At 45.4% G+C, this 21,463-nt stretch overlaps 1 protein-coding gene across 3 annotated transcripts in view; it reads left to right on the forward strand.

The window, feature by feature from the left end:
• Nucleotides 1–21,463, forward strand: part of pknox1.1 (pbx/knotted 1 homeobox 1.1) — a 113,169-nt gene that overhangs the window by 66,583 nt on the left and 25,123 nt on the right. For all 3 annotated transcript variants that reach the window (XM_043701451.1, XM_043701450.1, XM_043701452.1), the window contains exons 6-7: nucleotides 4,766–4,898; nucleotides 18,837–18,931. In XM_043701451.1, the coding sequence (XP_043557386.1) occupies nucleotides 4,766–4,898; nucleotides 18,837–18,931 (228 nt within the window). The remainder of the gene's footprint in view (nucleotides 1–4,765; nucleotides 4,899–18,836; nucleotides 18,932–21,463) is intronic.

Here is a 21,463-nt window from a genome sequence, read left to right on the forward strand (position 1 = left end):
TTCTCAAAGAACTCAATAAGGTTTGTGAGGCACGACCTACCCTTCACAAAACCATGCTGACTATCCCTAATCAAATTATTCTTTTCTCGATGATTATAAATCCTATCTCTTATAACCTTTTCCAACACTTTACCAACAACTGAAGTAAGGCTCACTGGTCTATAATTACCAGAGTTGTCTCTACTCCCCTTCATGAACAGGGGAACTACATTTGCTATCCTCTGGCACTATTCCTGTAGACAATGACGATTTAAAGATCAATGCCAAAGGCTCAGCAATCTCCTCCCTGGCTTCCCAGAGGATCCTAGGATAAATCCCATCCGGCCCAGGGGACGTATCTATTTTCACACTCTGCAGGATTTCTAATACCTCTTCCTTGTGAACCTCAATCAGACCTAGTCTAGTAGCCTGTATCTCAGTATTCTCCTCAGCAACATTGTCGTTTTCTAGGGTGAATACTGTCGAAAAATATTCATTAAGTGCTTCCCCCTATCTCCTCTGACTCCACACACAATTTCCCACTACTATCCTTGATTGGCCCTAATCTTACTCTCGTCATTCTTTTATTCCTTAAATACCTATAGAATATTGAATACTTTGCTGGCCAAAGGTGAAGTGCCAAATGATTGAAGAATAGCTAATATGGTTCTTTTGTTCAAGAAGGGAAGCTCAGATTAGATTAGATTCCCTACAGTGTGGAAACATGCCCTTCGGCCCAACCAGAACACACCGACCCTCCAAAGAGTAATCCACCCAGACCCATTTCCCTCTGACTAATACACCTGACACTATGAGCAAGTTAGCATGGCCAATTCACTTGACCTGCACATCTTTGGACTGTGGGAGGAAACCAGACGACCCAGAGGAAACCCACGCAGACACTTAGAAAGTTGAAGTCCCCCATGACAACTACCCTGTCTCTCTCACTCCTATCGAGAATCAGCTTTGCTATCCTTTCCTCTACATCTCTGGAACTATTCGGAGGCCTATAGAAAAGCCCCAACAGGGTGACCTCTCCTTTCCTGCCACACCTCCCCCCATCCCCCCACCTCTTTTACCATCTTCTCTGTTATTACTGAAGCATCTAAATCCCGGAACCTGCAACAACTATTCCTATACCTGCTCTATCCATGTCTCTGAAATGACCACAACATCGAAGTCCCAGGTACCAACCCATGCTGCAAGTTCATCCACCTTATTCCGGATGCTCCTGGCGTTGAAGTAGACACACTTCAAACCAACTTCTTGCTTGCCGGTGCCATCTTGCGTCCCTGAAACTTGATTTTGGACCTCCCTACTCTCAACCTTTTCTATATCGAACTACAATTTTGGTTCCCATCCCCAAGCTGGATTAGTTTAAACCCACCCCAATAGCCTTAGCGAATCTCCTCCCCCCAGGATATTGGTATCCCTCTGGTTCAGATGAAAACCAAGCTGCTTGTAGAGGTCCCACCTACCCCAGAAAGAACCCCAATTATCCAAGAATCCAAAACCCTCCCTCCTGCACCATCCCTGTAGCCACTTGTTCAACTCCTCTCTCTCACTATTGCTTGCCTCACTAGCACATGGCACGGACAACAAACCAGAGACAACAACTCTGTTCGTCCTAGCTCTAAGCTTCCATCCTAGCTTCCATCCTAGCTCCCTGAATTTCTGCCTTAAATCCCCATCTCTCTTCCTACTTATGTCATTGGTGCCTATGTGGACCATGACTTGGGGCTGCTCCCCCTCCCCCTTAAGGATCCCAAAAACACGATCAGAGATATCACGAACCCTGGCACCTGGGAGGCAACACACCAACCGTGAGTCTCTCCCGTCCCCACAGAACCTCCTATCTGTCCCCCTAACTATGGAGTCCCCAATGACTACTGCTCTGCTCCTCTTTCCCTTTCCCTTTCCCTTCTGAGCAGGAGGGACAGACTCTGTGCCAGAGCCCTGTGCCCCACTGCTTTCCCCTGGTATGTCTCCCCCCCCCCCCCACTACAGTATCCAAAACGGTATACTTATTGTTGAGGGGAATGGCCGCAAGGGATCCCTGCACTGCCTGCCGGTTCCCTTTTCCATTCCCTGACTGTAACCCAGCTGCCTTTTTCTTGTACCTTAGGAGTGACTACCTCCCTGTAACTCCTCTCAATAACTCCCTCTGCCTCCCGAATGATCCGAAGTTCATCCAGCTCCAACTCCCTAACGCGGTTTTCAAGGAGCTGGAGTTGGGTGCACTTCCCGCAGATGTAGTCAGCAGAAACACTAGTGGGGTGACCCTTACCTCCCACATTCTGCAGGAGGAACATTCAACTGCCCTCACCTCCATTCCCACTATTCTAAATTCCCAAAGAGACTGTTGAAAAAATAAGAAATAAAACATAAACTCGTTACCTTACCAAGCTACGTTATGGCTCTGAAATGTAATCCCTCTACCAATAAAGCTAACACACTGTATCTTCTTAACAACCCTATCAACCTGGGTGGCAACTTCCAGGGATCTATGTACATGGACAACGAGATCTCTCTGCTCGTCTACACTGCCAAGAATCTTACCATGTGCCCAGCACTCTTTATTGCTGTTGCTCCTTCCAAAGTGAGTCAAGTCACCCTTTTCCACATTAAATTCTATTTGCCACCTCTCAGCCCAGCTCTGCAGCTTATCTATGTCCCTTTGTAACCTGCAACACCCTTTGGCACCGTCCACAACTCCACTAACTGTAGTGTCATCTGCAAATTTATTAACCCATCCTTCTATGCCTTCTTCCAGGTCATTTATAAAAATGACAAACAGCAGTGAACCCAAAACAGACCCTTGCGGGACACCACGAGTAACTGAACTTCAGGATGAACATTTCCCATCAACCATCACCCTCTGTCTTCTTTCAGCTAGCCAACTTCTGATCCAAACCGCTAAATCACCCTCAATCCCATGCCTCCATATTTTGTGCAATAACCTACCATTGGGGTACCTTATCAAACACCTTACTGAAATCCATATACACCACATCAACCGCTTTATCCTCATCCACCTGTTTGGTCACCTTCTCAAAGAACTCAAGGTTTGTGAGGCACGACATACCCTTCACAAAACTGTGTTACTATCCCTAATCAACTTGTTCCTTTCTAGATGATTATAAATCCTATCTCTTATAACCTTTTCCCACTCCTGATCCACAACCAAAGTAAGGCTCACTGGTCTATAATTACCAGGGTTGTCTCTACTCCCCTTCTTGAACAAGGGGACAACATTTGCTATCCTCCAGTATTCTGGCACTATTCCTGTCGACAATGATGACATAAAGATCAAAGCCAAAGGCTCTGCAATCTCCTCCCTGGCTTCCCAGAGAATCCTAGGATAAATCCCTTCTGGGCTGAAAATGTGTTGCTGGAAAAGCGCAGCAGGTCAGGCAGCATCCAAAGAACAGGAGAATCGACGTTTCGGGAATAAGCCCTTCTTCAGGAATGAGGAAAGTGTGCCCAGCAGGCTAAGATAAAAGGTAGGGAGGAGGGACTTGGGGAGGGGTGATAGGTGGAAGGAGGTCAAGGTGAGGGTGATAGGCCGGAGTGGGGTGGGGGCGGAGAGGTCAGGAAGAAGATTGCAGGTTAGGAAGGCGGTGCTGAGTTCGAGGGATTTGACTGAGACAAGATGGGGGGAGGGGAAATCTGAGTTCATCCCTTGTGGTTGGAGGGTTCCTAGGCGGAAGATGAGGCGCTCTTCCTCCAACCGTCGTGTTGCTATGGTCAAATCCCTTCCGGCCCAAGGGACTTACCTATTTTCACACTTTCCAGAATTGCTAACACCTCCTCCTTGTGAACCTCAATCCCGGTTAGTCTCTTGCCTGTATCTCATAATTCTCCTCGACAACATTGTCTTTTTTCCCGATAAGCACCGACGAAATATATTCATTTAGCGCTTTTCTTATCTCCTCTGACTCCATGCACAACTTCCCACTACTGCCCTTGATTGGCCCTAATCCTACTCTAGTCATTCTTTTATTCCTGATATATCTATAGAAAGGTTCAAGGTTTTCCTTGATACTATCTGCCAACGACTTCTCATGTCCCCTCCTGGGTCTTCTTAGTTAGGGAATGGATTTTGGGAGGTCTAACAAGCGAATGATATACACAATGAATGAGAGATCCCCAGGGAGTATTGAGGAACAAAGGGACTTTGGTGTACAAGTTCATAGGTGCCTGAAGGTGTCAGCACAGGGAGACAGGGTGACGAAGAAAGATTACAGGATGCTTGCCTTCATGAGCTGGGCATAGAATAGAGGAGTAAGGAAGTCATGTTACACTTTCTAATACATAGGTTAGACCACAGGTGGAATAATGTATGCAGTTGTGGTCAACATACTATCAGAAGAACGTGAGCGAAAGTGAGGGCTGGAGATCAGAGTCGAAAAGTGTGGTGCTGGAAAAGCACAGCAGGTCAGGCACCACATGCTTTGACTCTGATCTCCATCATCTGCGGTCCTCATTTTCTTGTAGTTTGCTATCTATTCATTGGCCAGATATGGTGAGCCAAAGGACCGTTCTCTCTGCTGTACAACTCAATGGGGCTGCAGTGGTTTAAGAAGGCTGCTCACCACCACCTTCCCCTAAGCTATTCAAGATGGATAATAAATTTTGTCCACGCCAGTGATATGCACATCCTGTGACAAATAAAAAGTCAGAAATCTCCAAAATGTGACACAGACCAATGGATTAAAGAAGAATCAGTGAAATTAATGACCAATGTTTCTTTTTATCATTCTTTTGTGAAAATGTTCTCCACCAGCTTCCTGTACAGAACACAACCATCACCACCTTACCTGGCACCATCAGTCCTCAGGGCATTGTCGTTCCTGCCTCAGCTTTGCAGCAGGGAAATGTCACAGTGACGACAGTGAACCCCACTCAAGTTGTAACAGGTATGTGAGCCATAACACTCAGTTAATCCCGTAGGTCATTCATTCAGATCCTTTCATGGCACATCCACTTGTCAAACCAATATCCAGTGTTGGATGAGCAAGACTTCTCCTCAGCTCTGTGCTGAGGAGGCTGTGCCAGGTTACCTGTGATGCTATTGAATGCTGCAGATGTATTGATAATTGTGAGAGACGTGGATAGAGTGGATACTCTGAGTCTTTTTTCCCAGGGTGGAAATGTCAAATGCTAGGGGTCATAGGTTTAAGGTGAGAGAGTGAATGTTTAAAGGAGATGTGTGAGGAAAGTTTTGTTTAACATGGAGAATGATAGGTGTTCAGAAGGTGACGCCAGGGAATGTGGTAGAAGGAGATACGATGGCAATATTTAAGAAGCATTTAGACAGATGGATGAACAGACTGTGAATAAAGGGATATAGAGCATGTACAGGCAAATGTGATAAGTTTAGAATGGCATGAACAGACATGGTTGGTTGAAGGGCCTGCTGCTCTGCTATAATGATTTATGTTATGGGTGCCTTTCACATTATTCCTTCTCCATGTGTCACTCACTAGAATCTGACTGAGGAGAAGCTGAAAAGTGACACCACTGGAAGGGCTGTAATTTGATTGGCTAATAAGGGGTCTGCAAAATTTGAATCTGTTAATTGAATCTTGTTAATTTCTTGGTTGCAACTTATTTATTGGTAACAACTTGCATAAGCAAAGACACTGAAAAGATTTTAAAAATTTTTTAAATTCAAAACCAATTAAATAAAATAAGGGTGGAGGGTCAAGTAATGTGTTGTTTCTGCATGATTTGGGAGCTGGTGGACCCCATTGTGGTTCCCAATGACCATGTCTGTAATAAATGTTGGTTGCTATAAAGATTACAGCTCAGAGTCAATGACCTGAAGTCTGAGCTTCAAACTTTGCGACACATATTGCGATGGAACAAGATGGCAGTGCGGCAGCAGCTTACAGTGGCCTCTCCCGACCGAGGGCTACTTAATTTCAGACACAGGAGGAACAGGAAACCCAGTGTTTACAGATACTGCTACAGTCTGCAAACACTGCTACAGTCCAGGAACCAGCTGAAAATGAACCTGAATGGAGAGCTGCTGAAGGAGCTATGCTATTCCACTTGCTGCAGAGACCAGGCCTTCAGTCCTCGGCCTCACCTGATGCCAGTAGCCAGGTGTTGAGTTACCAGAAGCGGTGTAAACGTGCAGGAGTTCATGCCAAGCTAAAAACAAACCCTAGCCGGCCAGCTCTACCTTCCATTCTGCTCTCCAGTGTCTGCTTCCTGGACGATAAACTGGACTGCATCCAATTGCGGCAGGATTCTCAGCTTGCGTTCAGAGACTGTTGAGTCCTTGTTTTCATGGAAACATGGATTAGCAACAGAGTTTCAGACACCGCCATCCAGGTGGACAGGTTCACCTTGTTTGGCACTGACAGAAATGCAGCTCTTTGCGGTAAGGCTCAAGGTGGAGCCCGATGTGTCTTCATCAACACAGAATAATGCAAAGACTCTGTGTTAACCTCCAGTTACTGCTCATCACTGGTGGCGTTTATGACTGTTAGATGCAGACGTTTCTATTTGCCACGGGAATTCACCGCTTTCCTTGTAGTCGGTGTGTATACTCCTCCCAGTGCCAATGCTAAGGAGGCACTCTGTGAACTGTTTGGGGCCATTAGCACACTGCAGACTGCACACCCTGATGGACTGTTTATTGTTGCTGGAGATTTCAACTTGCACTCTCTAAATTCCATCAGCATGTAGACTTTGTGACGAGAGTGGGGAAAACACTGGATCTTGTTGACACACACATCCCCTACACATACAGGACAGAGGCCCAGCTCCACCTCGGCTCCTCAGACCACATCTGTTATTCTAATCCCAGCATACAGACCGCTCGTCAGGTGTGTCAGACCAGTTCGGAAGCAGGTGAAAACCTGGCTGGCAGGAGCCATTTCTGCTCTTTAAGCGCACTGACTGCCACAGGTTCAGGGAGCCGGCAACCGATGGTGATTCCATCAACTTCGACGAGTACACGGCGTTGGTGATTTGCTATGTTAGCAAGTGTGTTGCTGACATCACTGTGCCCAAGACCATCACTTCTCACCCCAACCAGAAGCCGTGGATGACCACAAAGGTGTGTGCGCTGCTGAGGACCAGTGATTCCACCTTCAGAGCAGATGACAAGGCAGCCCTAACAACAGCGAGTGCCAACCTGATCCAGGCCATCAAAGAGGCAAAGTGTGCACATGCACAGAGAATGCACAGCTACTTTCAGGACAGCAGCGATACACCGAGCATGTGGAAGGCCATCACCAACTACAGAACAGCATTGCTTGCTTGGGCTGGTGATGCCTCGACCCCGGACGAGTTTAACAACCTCTATGCACGGTATGAGGCACGAAATGACATGGCGGTGAGGAAGTCCAACACCCCCAATGATTTGGAGATGCCGGTGTTGGACTGGGGAGTACAAAATTAAAAATCACACCACACCAGGCTATAGTCCAACAGGTTTATTTGGAAGCACTAGCTTTCAGAGCGCTGTTCCTTCATCAGGTGGTTGTGGAGTATAAGATCGTAGGACACAAAATTTATAGCAAAAGTTAACATTGTGATGTAACTGAAATTATATATTGAGAAAGAACCTGGATTGTTTGTTTAGTCTCTCATCTTTTAGAATGTTAAGTCTCTCGTCCCTCTCCCAATGACCAGGTGCTGTGCCTTACCACAGCTGACGTGAGGAAAACCCTATGCAGAGTCAACCCAAGTAAGGCTGCTGGACCAGATAACATCCTTGGCAGAGTGCTCAGAGGATGCTCTGATGTACTGGTGGATGTTCGCATCTCCCTAAGCTGTGCTATAGTTCCAACGTGCTTCAAGGCAGCTATCATCATCAACGTGCCTAAGAGGTCTTCAGTGTTCTGCCTCAACAACCACCACCCACTGCACTAACACCCATCATCATGGAGTGCTTCAAGAGGCTTGTGATGAGGCAAGTTAAGGCCCTGCTTCCATACCCCCCACTGGACACCCCGCAGTTCGCATATCATCCTCACCGCTCAACAGGTGATGCCATTTCCACCGCCCTCCATCTGGCCCTCATCCACCTGGACAAGAGGGACATCCTATATCAGATTACTGTTCATAGACTTCAGCTCTGCATTCAACACTACCATTCCTCAGCACCTGATTGGAAAGCTGAGTCTGCTGGGCCTGAATACCTCCCTCTGTAACTGGATCCTGGACTTTCTGACTGGGAGACCACAATTAGTCTGGATTGGGAACTGACTCCAACACCATCATACTGAGCATGGGCCCCCCCCCCCCCCAGGTCTGTGTGCTCAGTCCACTGCTGTTCACTATACTGACACACAACTGTGCAACAATGCACAGGTTGAACCACATGATAAAGTTCGCTGATAATACGACTGTGGTGGGTCTCATCAGCAGGAAAGATGAGTCAGCATTCAGAGAAGAAGTGCAGCGGCTAATGGACTGGCGCAGAGCCAACAACCTGTCACTGAACGTGGAAAAAATGAAAGAGATGCTTCTTGACTTCAGGAGGGCACAGAACAATCACTCTCCGCTGAACATCGATGGTTCCCCCGTGGAGATCATGTAGCGAACCAGATTTCTTGGCATTCACCTGGCGGAGAATCTGACTTGGTCCCTCAACGCCGGCTCCATAGCCAAGAAAACCCAGCAGTGTCTGTACTTTCTGTGCAGACTGAGGAAAGCCCACCTCCCACCGCACCCCACCCCCCTCCCCGTGGAGATCATGTAGCGAACCAGATTTCTTGGCATTCACCTAGCGGAGAATCTGACTTGGTCCCTCAACGCCGGTTCCATAGCCAAGAAAACCCAGCAGTGTCTGTACTTTCTGTGCAGACTGAGGAAAGCCCACCTCCCACCGCACCCCACCCCCCTCCCGCACCCCCCTCACCCCATTCTACAGAGAGTTCATTGAGAGTACCCTGAGCTGCTGCATCACTGCCTGGTTCGGGAATTGCACCATCTCTGATTGTAAGACCCTACAATGGATAGTGCGGACAGCTGAGAGGATCATTGGGATCTCTCTCTCCTCTCCATTACAGACACTTACACCACACGCTGCATCCGAAAGGCTAAGAGCATTGTGGAAGGCCCTACACACCCCTCACTCAAACTCTTCTCCCTCCTGCCATCTGGCAGAAGATACTGGAGCATTCGGTCTCTCACAGCCAGACTGTGTAACAGTGTCTTCCCCCTAAGCCATCAGGCTCCTTAACACCACGGTCACATTTTATTCTGCCTGTAATTCTTTGCACGACTTTTCAAATTGTTGCTAAAGAAATGGTTTATGCATGATCATTCATTATTACATTGTAATTTGTCCACTACTGTGCCTATTGTCTTGTCTTGTTAGGAATTACTGTGCTGTCTTGTGTGTTTTGCACTTTATGCTGCCCCGTGTATGACTGTACTGTCATGTAATTTGTATTGTCCATGTAGCACTTTGGTCCTGGAGGAATGATGTGTTGTTTTTACTGTATAAGTTGTATTTGATAGAAATGACAAATAAAGCTATTCTTGACCTTAACGGGCGGCACGGTGGCGCAGTGGTTAGCAGTGCTTCTCACAGTGCCAGGGATCAGGGTTCGATTCCAGCCTCGGCTGACTGTCTGTGTGGAGGTTGCACATTCTCCCTGTGTCTGTGTGGGTTTCCTTTGGTTGCTCCAGTTGCCTCCCACAGTCCAAAGATGTGCAGGTTCGGTGAATTGGCCATGAGACAGGTTTTACTGTAATGAGTGGTATGTCACGTTCCAAGTGATCGATTGTGACAGGGGACTCTCTAGTAAAGGATACAGATGGACATTTCTACAGCTGACAGTGAGGCATCAGAATGGTGTGTTGTGTCCCTGCTGCCAAAGTCAAGGATGTCTCAGAGAGGGTGCTGTCTATTCTCAAAGGGGGGAGTAACCAGTAGGAGCAGATAGCTGCACATTGGGACCAATGACATAGGAAGAGAAAGGGATGAGTTTCTAAAGAGAGAAGAAAGGAAATTAGGCAGGAGGTCCTCAAGGGGAGTAATATCTGGATTGCTCCAGGTGACACGAATAGGAGGATAGGGCAGATGAATGCCTAGCTAAAGAGCTGGTATAGGTAGCAGGGATTTGCAGTTTTGGATTATTGGAATGTCTTCGGGGGTGCAAGTGTCCTGTATAAGAAGGGTGGTTTATATCTGAATAGGGAGGGGACCAATGTCTGGGCAGGGAGATTTGCTAATACTGCTTGTCTGGCTTTAAACTTTGTGAGGGCAAAGGGAGTGACAGGCAGGAGGAGGGGTCCCAAAGAGATATTGAGAAAAGAGACTAGTCTAAGGTTGGTACAGTTGAGAAGAGGAGCAAGTCAAATAGTCAAGGCAAGAAAGAGAAAAGCAGAGTATGAGGTAAGACTGATAAATTAACCTGCATTTATTTCAATGCAAGAGGGCCTACAGGTAAGGCAGGTGGACTTGGGACATGGTTGGGAGCATGAGACTAGGATATCATAGCTATTACAGAGCGGTATGTCACGTTCCGAGTGATGGATTGTGATAAGGGACTCTACTAAAGCACACAGGTGGACATTTCTACAACTGACATTGAGGCATCAGAATGGTGTGTTGTGTCCCTGCTGCCAAGGTCAAGGATGTCTCAGAGAGGGTGCTGACTATTCTCAAAGGGAAGGGCAGGAACTGGCACCTTAAGGGCTGATAAGTGACAGATGGAGGTCAACCTGGAAAAGTGTGAAGTCATTGACTTTGGAAGGTTGAATTTGAATGCATAATAAAGGGTTAAAGACAGGATTCTTGGCAGTGTGGATGAACAGAGGGATCTTGGGGTTTACATCCATAGATCCCTCAAAGTTGCCACCCAGGTTGATAGGGTTGTTAAGAAGGCATATAGTGTATTGGCTTTAATTAACAGGGGTATTGAGTTTAAGAGCTGTGAGGTTATGCTGCAGCTCTGTAAAACCCTGGTAAGACCACATTTAGAATATTGTGTTCAGTTCTGGTCGCCTAGGAAAGGTGTTGCCTGGTTTGGAGGGTGTGTCTCATGAAGAAAGGTTAAGGGAGCTAGGGCTTTTCTCATTGGAGCGAAGAAGGATGAGCGGGTGACATGATAAACGTGTACAAGATGATGAGAGGCATAGGTAGAGTGGATAGCCAGAGGCAGAAATGGCTATCACGAAGGGGCTTAATTTTAAGGTGATTGGAGGAAGGTTTAAGGGAGTTGTCAGAGGTTGATTCTTTAGGCAAAGAATGGTGGGTGCGTGGAATGCATTGCCGGCGGTGGTAGTAGAGTTATATACATTAGGGACATTTAAGCAACTCTTGGAAAGGCATATGGATGGTAGTAAAATGATGGGCATGTAGGTTAGTCTAATCTTAGAGTAGAATAAAAGGCTGACACAACATCGAGGGCCGAAGGGCCTGTACTGTGCTGTACCATGCTACAATACTGGATTTAGTGTTGTGCAATGAGGCAGAATTGATAAGGGAGCTTAAGGTGAAGGAACCCTTAGGAGGCAGTGATCATATTATGATTGAATTTACTCTGCAATTTGGAGTTTCTGAGAGTAATTCAGGAGACACAGCAGAGATTCATCCTGAGGATAAAGAAGCATGGTACAGGGAGGGTGAGGCAACCCTGGCTGACCAGGGAAATCGGGGATCGTATAAAAGCAAAAGAGAAAGTGTATAATGTGGCGTAGGGCAGTGTACTGTTCTATATTCTATGTTCTAACTTGCCCATAGTGTGCAGGGTTGTGTAGGTTAGGTGCATTAGTCAAGGATAAATGTAGAGAATGAGGGTAGGGGAATGGGTCTGGATGGGTTCCTTTTCAGAGGCTTGGTGTGGACTTGTTGGGCTGAATGGCCTGTTTCCATACTGTAGGGATTCTATAATTATGTACATCAGGGTGGGGGAGAATTACCTGGACACTGTGTTTCAGGAGACAGTCACACTTCTCAAACTAATTAACTCGAATTCGGTCAGGGACAGGAACATGTGGCTGTGAGTGAGGCTGGTCGAGGGATCCAGGAGGTAGAGCTGCAGGAGCCTCAGCTCCTGTCCATGTCCAACAGGTTCAAGAGTTTAGCTCCCTGTGTGGACAGGAATGGGGACTGCAGGGAGGATGAGCCGACTGACCACAGCATTATGGTGCAGGGAGCCATTCAAATGGGGAGAGACAGAAGAGAACTGTTGTTGTAATTGGGGATAGTATAGTTCGAGGAATAGGCACTGTTGCCTGTGACCAGGATTGAGAGTCCTGAAGGTTGTGTTGCCTACCTGGTGCTCGGGTTTGTGATATCTCATCTGGGCTGCAGAGGAACCTGGAGTGGGAAGGTAAAGATCCAGTGGTCATGGTCTGTGTAGATAAAATTGGGGCAGAGGTTCTGCTAAGGGAGTATGAACAGCTCGAAGCTAAATTAAAAGCAGAACCAAAAAGGTAATAATCTCTAGATTAATACCTGTGCCATGAGCAAATTAACACAGGGTCAATAAGATTAAGCAGATAAATGCGTGGCACAAAGGTTGGTGCAGGAGACATGGGACATTGGCACCAGTACTGGGGAAGAAGGGACCTGTTCCGATGGGTTGGTTTTCATCTGAGGAGAAAGTGAGGTCTGCAGATGCTGGAGATCAGAGCTGAAAATGTATTGCTGGAAAAGCGCAGCAGGTCAGGCAGCATCCAAGGAGCAGGAGAATCGACGTTTCGGGCATAAGCCCTTCTTCAGGAATGAAGAAGGGGAAGGAGGAGAGCTCAGTTATAGAGGAAATTAGAAAACCTGAATTAAAGGAGGAGGTAAGAGAACAGAACTCTTATTAAATGTTATTAAAATCTCCAGCACAGACACAAGTAGGATAGAGTGTATGGAAAGGGTGAGCAATCAAACTTCAAGCACAATGGACAAACAAATGACAATGAGAAGAGGGAAGGTTAATACAGGACTGAAGCTGTTACATCTGAATGCAGACAGTATAAGGAATAAGGTAACTGAGCTTGTGGCGCAGATCGAAATCAGCAGGTATGACGTAGTAGGCATCACGGAGAGGTGGCTGCAAGAGGATCAGGATTGGGAATAGAATATTCAAGGATATACATCCTATCGTAAAGATAAGCAGGTGGCCAGAGAGGGTGGGACTGCCCTATTAGTCAGAAATGAAATTAAATCAATAGTAAGAAACAAAGTAGGGTCAGATGGAGTAGAACTGAGGAACAGCAAAAGTTTAAAAAAAACACATAGTTGGAGTTATGTGCAGGCCTCCAAATAGTCAGGAGTTGGGGCACAAGATACACCAGGAGGTAGAAAAGATGTGTAAGAAAGACAATGTTGCGTTGGTTATGGGGGATTTCAATAAGCAGATGGTCTGGGAAAATCAGGTTGGTAGTGTGTTGCTGGAAAAGCACAGCAGGTCAGGCGGCATCCAAGGAGCAGGAAAATCAACGTTTCGGGCAAAAGTCCTTCATCAGGCTCCGGCCCGAAATGTTGAGTTTCCAGCTCCTCAGATGCTGCCTGACCTGCTGTGCTTTTCCAGCAACACACTCTCAACTTTGATCTCCAGCATCTGCAGACCTCACTGTCTCCAAATCAGGTTGGTAGTGGATTCCAAGAAAAGGAGTTTGTGGAATATCCACGAAATGACTTTTTGGAGAAGCTTGTGGTAGAGCCCACCAAGGAACAGGCAATACTGGATTTAGTGTTGTGCAATGAGGCAGAATTGATAAGGTGAAGGAATCCTTAGGAGGCGGTGATCATATTATAATTGAATTTACTCTGCAATTTGGAGTTTCTGACCAGGGAAATCGGGGATCGTATAAAAGCAAAAGAGAAAGTGTATAATGTGGCGTAGGGCAGTGGGAATCCAGAGGATTGAGAAGCTTGCAAAGACCAACAGGGGGCAAAAAATCAGAAATGAGGAAGGAGAAGATTATATATGAGAGTAAGCTAGCCAGTAATATAAAGGAAGACTGTAAGAGTTTCTTTAAATATATAAAGGACAAAAGAGAGGCGAAAATAGAATTGAGCCATTGGAAAATGACGCTGGAGAGATAGTAGTGGGGAACAGGAAAATGGCCGAAGCACAGAATAATTACTTTGCATCCATCTTCATGGTGGAAGACACGAGTAAAATCCCAAACATTCAAGAGAGTGAGGGGGCAGAACTGAGTATGGTGGCCATCACCAAGGAGAAGGTGCTAAAAAGACTGAATGGCCTGAAGGTGGATAAATCACCTTGACCAGGTGGACTACACCCCAGAGTTCTAAGGGTGATAGCTGAATAGATAGTGGTGATCATTCAGGAATCACGAGAAACAGGACGGTCCCAGAGGACTGGAAAATCACTAATGTGACACCTCTGCTTAAGGGAGTAAGACAACAAAAGGGAAATTACAGACCGATTAGCCTAACCTCGGTCCTGGGTAAGTTCCTGGAATCCAATGTGAAGGATGAGATTTCTGAATACTTGGAAGTGCATGGTAAAATAGGGCAAAGTCAGCATGGTTTTGTCAAGGGAAGGTCATGCCTGACAAATCTGCTAGCATTCTTTGAGTTAGTAAAAAGTAGGTTAGACCAAGGTGAGCCAATGAATGTTACCTATCTGGACTTCAAGAATGCCTTTGACAAGGTGCTATATTGTATGCTACTGAATATAGGGAGAGGGACAGGTAGCATTGAGGAGCGCAGGAGGCTGCAGAAGGATTTGGTAAAAACAAGGACTGCAGATGCTGGAAACCAGAGTCTAGATTAGAGTGGTGCTGGAAAAGCACAGCAGGTCAGGCAGCATTCGAGGAGCAGGAAGGGCTTTTGCCTGAAACATCGATTTTCCTGCTCCTCGGATGCTGCCTGACCTGCTGTGCTTTTCCAGCACCACTCTAATCTAGACTGCAGAAGTATTTGGACAGGGTAGAAAAGTAGGCAAAGAAGTGGCAGATGGAGTGGGAAAGTGTGAGGTCATGCATTTTGGTGGGGAGAATAGAGGCATGGACGAAAGTGGGACGAAAATGCAAAAGTCTGTAGTGCAAAGAGACTTGGGAGTTCTAGTCCAAGATTCTCTCAAGGTAAACTTGCAGGTTGAGTCAGTAGTTAGGAAGGCAAATGCAATGATGGCATTTATTTTGAGTGGACTTGAATATAAAAGTAGGACATACTGAGACTTTATAAGGCTCTGGTCAGACCATATTTCGAGTATTGTGCGCAGTTTTGGGCCCCAAATCTCAGGAAGGATATACTGGCCCTGAAGTGTGTTCAGATGAGGTTCACAAGAATGGTCCCTGGAATGAAAAGCTTAGCATTTGAGAAATGTTTAAGGACTCTGGGTCTATAACCGATAAAGTTGAGAAGGATGGGGGGGGGGGGGGGGGTTCTAATTGAAACACAGGATACTGAATGGTCCGGGCAGAGTGGATGTTGGAAAGATGTTCCCATTGGTAAGAGAGACTAGTAGCCGAGGGCACAGCCTTAGAGTAAAAGGGAAGACCCTTTAGAACTGAAATAAGGAGAAACTTCTTCAGCCAGAGAGTGGGGAATCTATGGAATTCATTGTCACAGAAAGGTGTGGAGACCAGGTCATTGAGTGTATTTAAGACTGAGATAGATAGATAGGTTCTTGAGCATCAAGTGTTATAGGGAGAAAGAGGGAAAATATGGTTGAGAAACATATCAGCCATGATTGAATGGCAGAGCAGACGCAATAGACTGAATGGCCTAATTTCTGCTCCTATATCTTATGGTCTTATTTCCCAACTGCCCCCGAAATAACTCTTCAGAGGCTGCTATTCTGTCACCAATCACCCTCCATTCTCAAATGCATAGCCTTTGACAATAGCACAGCCTTTCACTGAGTGAAGCATTCCAGGCCTCAGTACTGCTGACATTCATCCTTTTATTGTCAACCAGCTCTTCCTGATTGGGGTTGCTTATCTAATCCAATCTGGGAACTCATATTCTATGAATTCTACTGGCTAGCTAAGTTCATTACAATCAATACGTCCCTCACCATGAATCCACAAACGCAGGGCAGTCCGATTCCTTTACAAGCCTCAAGGTGCTTTTTAATACTGAATCAGGTTTGTCCAACTTGGAATCTAACATGGGAGGCGTATAATGAATGGGAGCTCACCTCTTGTGCCAGGAGTGCCTCGGTGGGCTTTCACTCCTTTCTTCCAGAGGCAGAAGTGTAGAGGTGCTCCTTCAGTCATGCCCATCTCTGGTTCAGAGGACTCAATTATGTTTGTTGGAGAGAGTGACCACTGGGTCCCCGAAGTATTTCTGAAGGCTTGGATGGGCAGTGTAAGTTTTGCACATTGTGTGAATTTGCAGCTTCCAAATGATCCACATGCTTGATCACATCAACCCAAACTTTATAAATTGCTGATCCAGATCTCATGTTGATCATGCCGCTTACCTGTGTTTGGTCAGTTCCATGGTTCTTGCACCAGACTTTGTCTATTTTGTCTGTCTCACCTGATGGAGTCTTGGGTTCGATACTGGATTTCCTAGTGTCGTTCAACCCCACCGGGTGTGGGCAGATCAAGCTTAGCCTATTTCTAGTCTTCTACCTATTTCTACTCAGCCTCCTGGAAGGTGTTCTAATTTGTAATTAAAAGTACTCAGTATTAGAGCCATCACTGAAGTAACCGGGAAATATGGATGACACTGCCTTACCCTCTTTAAGCAGACCAAGTAGGGGTTTGTGGTCTGTGATTATCATGAATTTTCATCCATAGAGTTATTGGTGGAACTGTCTGACTCCAAATATGACCATCAATCCTTCTTTTTCTACATGTGCATATTTATGCTCTGCATTAGCCAGAGTCCTGGATGCATAAGCTATTGGGCGTTTCTCTCGAATGGGCTGCCTATGATGGGAAAGCATTGGACATTGATACCAGATTTTTCTTGGGATTGTAGTGTGCCAACATGTTAGAAAATGATAGCTCTTCCTTGACTTCATTGAAAGCTGGGCCTTTCTATGAGACCATTTCCAAGGTTGTCCCTTCTTTAGGAGTTGATGCAATGACACCAGGATGAATGCCAAGTTGTGTATGAACTTTCCGTAATAATTTACTAGACCCAGAAATGACGTAAGCTCCAGGACAGACATGGGGGCTATGCCAATTTTGATCACCACCACTTTATCTTCCAACGGGTGTAACCTGGTCTTGTCGACATTTTAGGTCACTTGGCAGGCCTGGAACACATTTTTCCCTTCTTAGGCATATGCTGCCTCAGAAAAACACCTTGGGCCATTTCCAAGTTCTCTAAGTGCTCCTTATTGATTTTCTCATGATGTCATCTAGATAAATGGTGACCTGAGGTACATCCTACAAAATGTTCTCCATCGTCTGAACAGACTGATGATACCCCACATGGCTCTCTCATATTTTAGTAGAAGTCCTTATGAGTATTATTTGTAGCATACCTCTGAGAATCCTAATCTAAACGTGACTGCAAGTAAGCATAGCTCATGTCTAGCTTCTTGCAGGACAAACCCCCTGCCAGCTTTGCGTACAACTCCTCTATCTGAGGGATTGGGTAGTTATCCAAATATGAGAAATGATGTATAATGTGGAAAGATGGGAAGTTGTTTATTTTGGAAGAGAGAACAAAAGAATAGAATATTATTTAAATGGAGACAAACTGCAAAAAGCTGCAGCACAAAGGGATTTGGGTGGAAACTTGTGCAAGAATGATGCAAACGATCATGAAAACTAATGGAATGTTGGCCCTTATTTGAAGAGAGTTGAAGTATATGAGTAGGAAGATCTCACAGCAACTGTTGGTCGGATCATATCTTGTGTAGTTTGAGCAGTTTTGGTTCCCATATTTAAGGAAAGATCCATTAAATAAACGCAGTTCAAATAAGGTTCATTAAGACGATCCCTGGTTTGGAGGGATTGTCTTATGAGCAAAGGCTAGACACATTGGGCCTCCACTCACTGGAGTTTAGAAGAACGATATCTCATTGAAACATACTGATCCTTAAAAGGCTTGACAGAGTACATACTGAGATGATTCTCCCATTCCATCAGAGTCTAGAACTGGGGTGTTAGATTAAGACTGAGATGAAGAGGAATTTCTGCTTGGAACTCCTTACCACAGAGAGCTGTGGGTTAGAGTTCTTGCGTATATTTAAAGTTGAGATAACTAGATTCTTCAATAAAACAAAGAACTGCATATGCTGGAAAGTCTGGCAGCATCTTTGCGGAGAAGGCAGAATGAACAATTTTATTCAGGTGACCCTTAATCAGAAGATTGATTATTGATTAATCAGGGAATCAAGGGTTATGAGGCAAGGCAGGAAAGTTGATGTGCGGAATGTTGAATCAGCCGTGATCCTGTTGATTGGTGGAGCAAGGGTGAGGGGCCAAACGGTCTATTCTTATTACTATTTTTTAATGATCTTATTGTTACTTCCGTGTTGAAATACTTGTTGGGAATCCAGTCCTCTTACCAATCTATTCTGCTTTCCCTTTTTCTGATACTTAACATCTGGAGTTTTGACTCCATCATGGCGGCTCAGTGGTGAGTACTGCTCCTCACAGCCTGAGTGGTGCCTGGGTTCGATTCCACCCTCGGGTGACTGTGTGGAGACTGCATGGGTTACCTCTGGGTGCTCTGGTTTCCCCCCTCAGTCCAAAGATGAGCAGGTTAGGTGAATTAGCCATGGAAGATGCAGGGTTACAGGAATAGAATAGGGGGTTGGGTCTGTGTTGGATGGTGTTCAGCAGATCAGTGCAGACTTGAAATGGCTGAGTGGCCTCTTTCCACACAGTAAGGATTTTTTTGATTCTATGGCCTAGCATTTCACATGCTAATGATTTTGTAAATTGAAGTTGTTCACAACCAAAATGTATTTGCAACTTAGCCTATTTCCTTTCTTCAATAGGTGGTGGGGCTGTTTATCAGCCTGTTACTGTGGTTACGCCTCAAGGCCAGGTAGTGACGCAAACGCATGGCACAATACGTATCCAGAATGCACAGGTAGGTTTATAACTTCATATTGGGAGGGAACTGGTAATGAGTGAGAGTATCATAAACAGCAAAAATAAATTATTGAATGGTCGTCATACTGCTTTGTGATAACTTACACTTTTAATATTATTAATTGTATCGAACTCTAGTTTATAGCAAAAAGGTAAATCTGGCATGTAATTAGGTGGAAATATTCTCCATCACAAGAGCAGTGTATACATTGGTAACACCAATATCCACAATATACATTCACAGTGAGCAGGCTGGCTACAGTGACAGCACTATTGCAAACCTAGTTGTACAGATACGAGGAGGATACAGGTACAATGTGAAGGTTGATGAACACTGACTGTGTCGTTTCAGTACATAAACTGATTACACATCACCCTGATCACAACATTGCAAGGTATTTGATGGGCAGAATGGCTTAATTTCTGCTCCTTTGTCTTATGGTCTTATGGTACATGCTGGTTATGCTGATGCACGGAATGACCTGTATCAATACAGAGGTTTATTATCCTGACGCTAAGAATATGATTGTGCTGGTTGGAGTGATACCTCAGACAAAGGAAGTTGATTGTTGGAGATCAGTCATTTCAGCTCCAGGACATCTCTGCAGGAGTTCCCCTGGATAGTATCCTAAGCCCAATCATCTTCAGCTGCTTCATCAATGACATTCCTTCCATCATAAGGTCAGAAATGGGGATGTATGTTAATTATTATACAATGTTCAACTCGATTCATGACTCCTCGGATAAAGAAATAGTCTGTTTTAAGATGCAGCGATTTCCCGACAGTATCCAGAATTGGGCTGAAATGTAGCATTCATATCATGCAAATGCCAGGCAATAACCATCTCCAATAAGAGATAGTTTAACCATCACTCCATGTCATTCAGTAATATTGTTGTCCCTGAATTCCCCATTATCAACATCCTGGGAGTTACAATTGACCAGAAACTGGACTGGACTAGCCACATAAGTATTGTGGCTCTAAGAGCAGGTCAGAGGCTAGGAATACTGCGGTGAGTAATTCACCTCCTGACTCCCCACAGCCTGTCCACCATCTACACGGTGGCACAGTGGTTAGCACTGCTGCCTCACAGCGCCTGAGACCCGGGTTCAATTCCCGCCTCAGGCGACTCTCTTTGTGGAGTTTGCACATTCTCCCCGTGTCTGCGTGGGTTTCCACCGGGTGCTCCGGTTTCCTCCCACAATCCAAAGATGTGCAGGTCAGGTGAATTGGCCATGCTAAATTGCCCGTAGTGTTAGGTAATGGGTAAGTGTAGGGGTGTGGATGGGTTGCGCTTTGGCATATAGAAGGACAAGGGCAGCAGATACATGGGAACAACAGCATCTGCAAGTTTCCCCTCCAAGTGACACTCCATCCTGACTTGGAAATATATTGTCATTCGTTTTGTGTTACTGGGTCAAAATCCAGGCACTGTCTCCCTAACAGTATCTATGACACATGGACTGCAACAGTTCTAAGAAAGCAGCTCACCAATAAATGCCGGCCAAGTGAGCAACATCCTCCCAGAAATGAATTTATAAAAACGTGCAGAATGATTACATTAATACGAGATGAACAGTCACAGTGTATGGACTGATTATAATTTAATGATGGAGTAGTCAAGAGAGGCTGACAGCTTCCATTCATGTCACCTTCTGATAATGGCATAGTGTTCGAACTGTAGAGTTTTGTGACAGAAATTATCCTGAGCTGCCTGAATGGCGATTCCTGGTGGTGACTGTGCAGTATACTGTGACCTGATTCTCTTACAAAGGAACAGCTTGTACACACAGTAAACTGCTGAAGTAGATAGAGGTTTACTCTTTAGAAGAAAATGACTGAATTGATCTTTATTTGCAAGGAAAGTGAAATTAAACTCTGGCGTCCACATTTCTCCTCCATTTTCTCAGCTGTTTTCTTGTCCAGGTTTGGTGGCAGGGAAGAATTGTCCTTTAAAATGCACACATCTTGAAATATCCAGAACACACTAATGCAATAATAATTTCTTACAAAGTTCAAGTTATTGCTTCCACTAAAATAAATCAAAGAATTATGGATGCTGGAAACTGAAACAAAATGGAAACAGAAGTGTTACTGGACTAAAAATGTTAACTCTGCTTTCTTTCCACAGATGCTACCAGACCTGCTGAGTTTCTCCAGCAATATCTGTTTTTATTACTTGCAATAATCCATTGGCCACAGTAAAAAGGCAGGCTGCCTTCTAGTCAAATACCAGCAACCTTTCCAGCTGTCAGGCCCAGAATTCAAGATATGATTGTTCCATGTGTCATCCTAACAACTTTGGTGGGATTTAAGACCATAAGACATAGGAGCAGAAGTAAGGCCATTCGGCCCATCGAGTCCACTCCGCCATTCAATCATGGCTGATGGGCATTTCAACTCCACTTACCCGCATTCCCCCCGTAGCCCTTAATTCCTTGTGACATCAAGAATTTATCAATCTCTGCCTTGAAGACATTTAGCGTCCCAGCCTCCACTGCACTCTATGGCAATGAATTCCACAGGCCC

The sequence above is a fragment of the Chiloscyllium plagiosum genome, chromosome 12 (assembly GCF_004010195.1).
Source record: "Chiloscyllium plagiosum isolate BGI_BamShark_2017 chromosome 12, ASM401019v2, whole genome shotgun sequence".
NCBI classification, from domain to species: Eukaryota; Metazoa; Chordata; class Chondrichthyes; order Orectolobiformes; family Hemiscylliidae; genus Chiloscyllium; species Chiloscyllium plagiosum.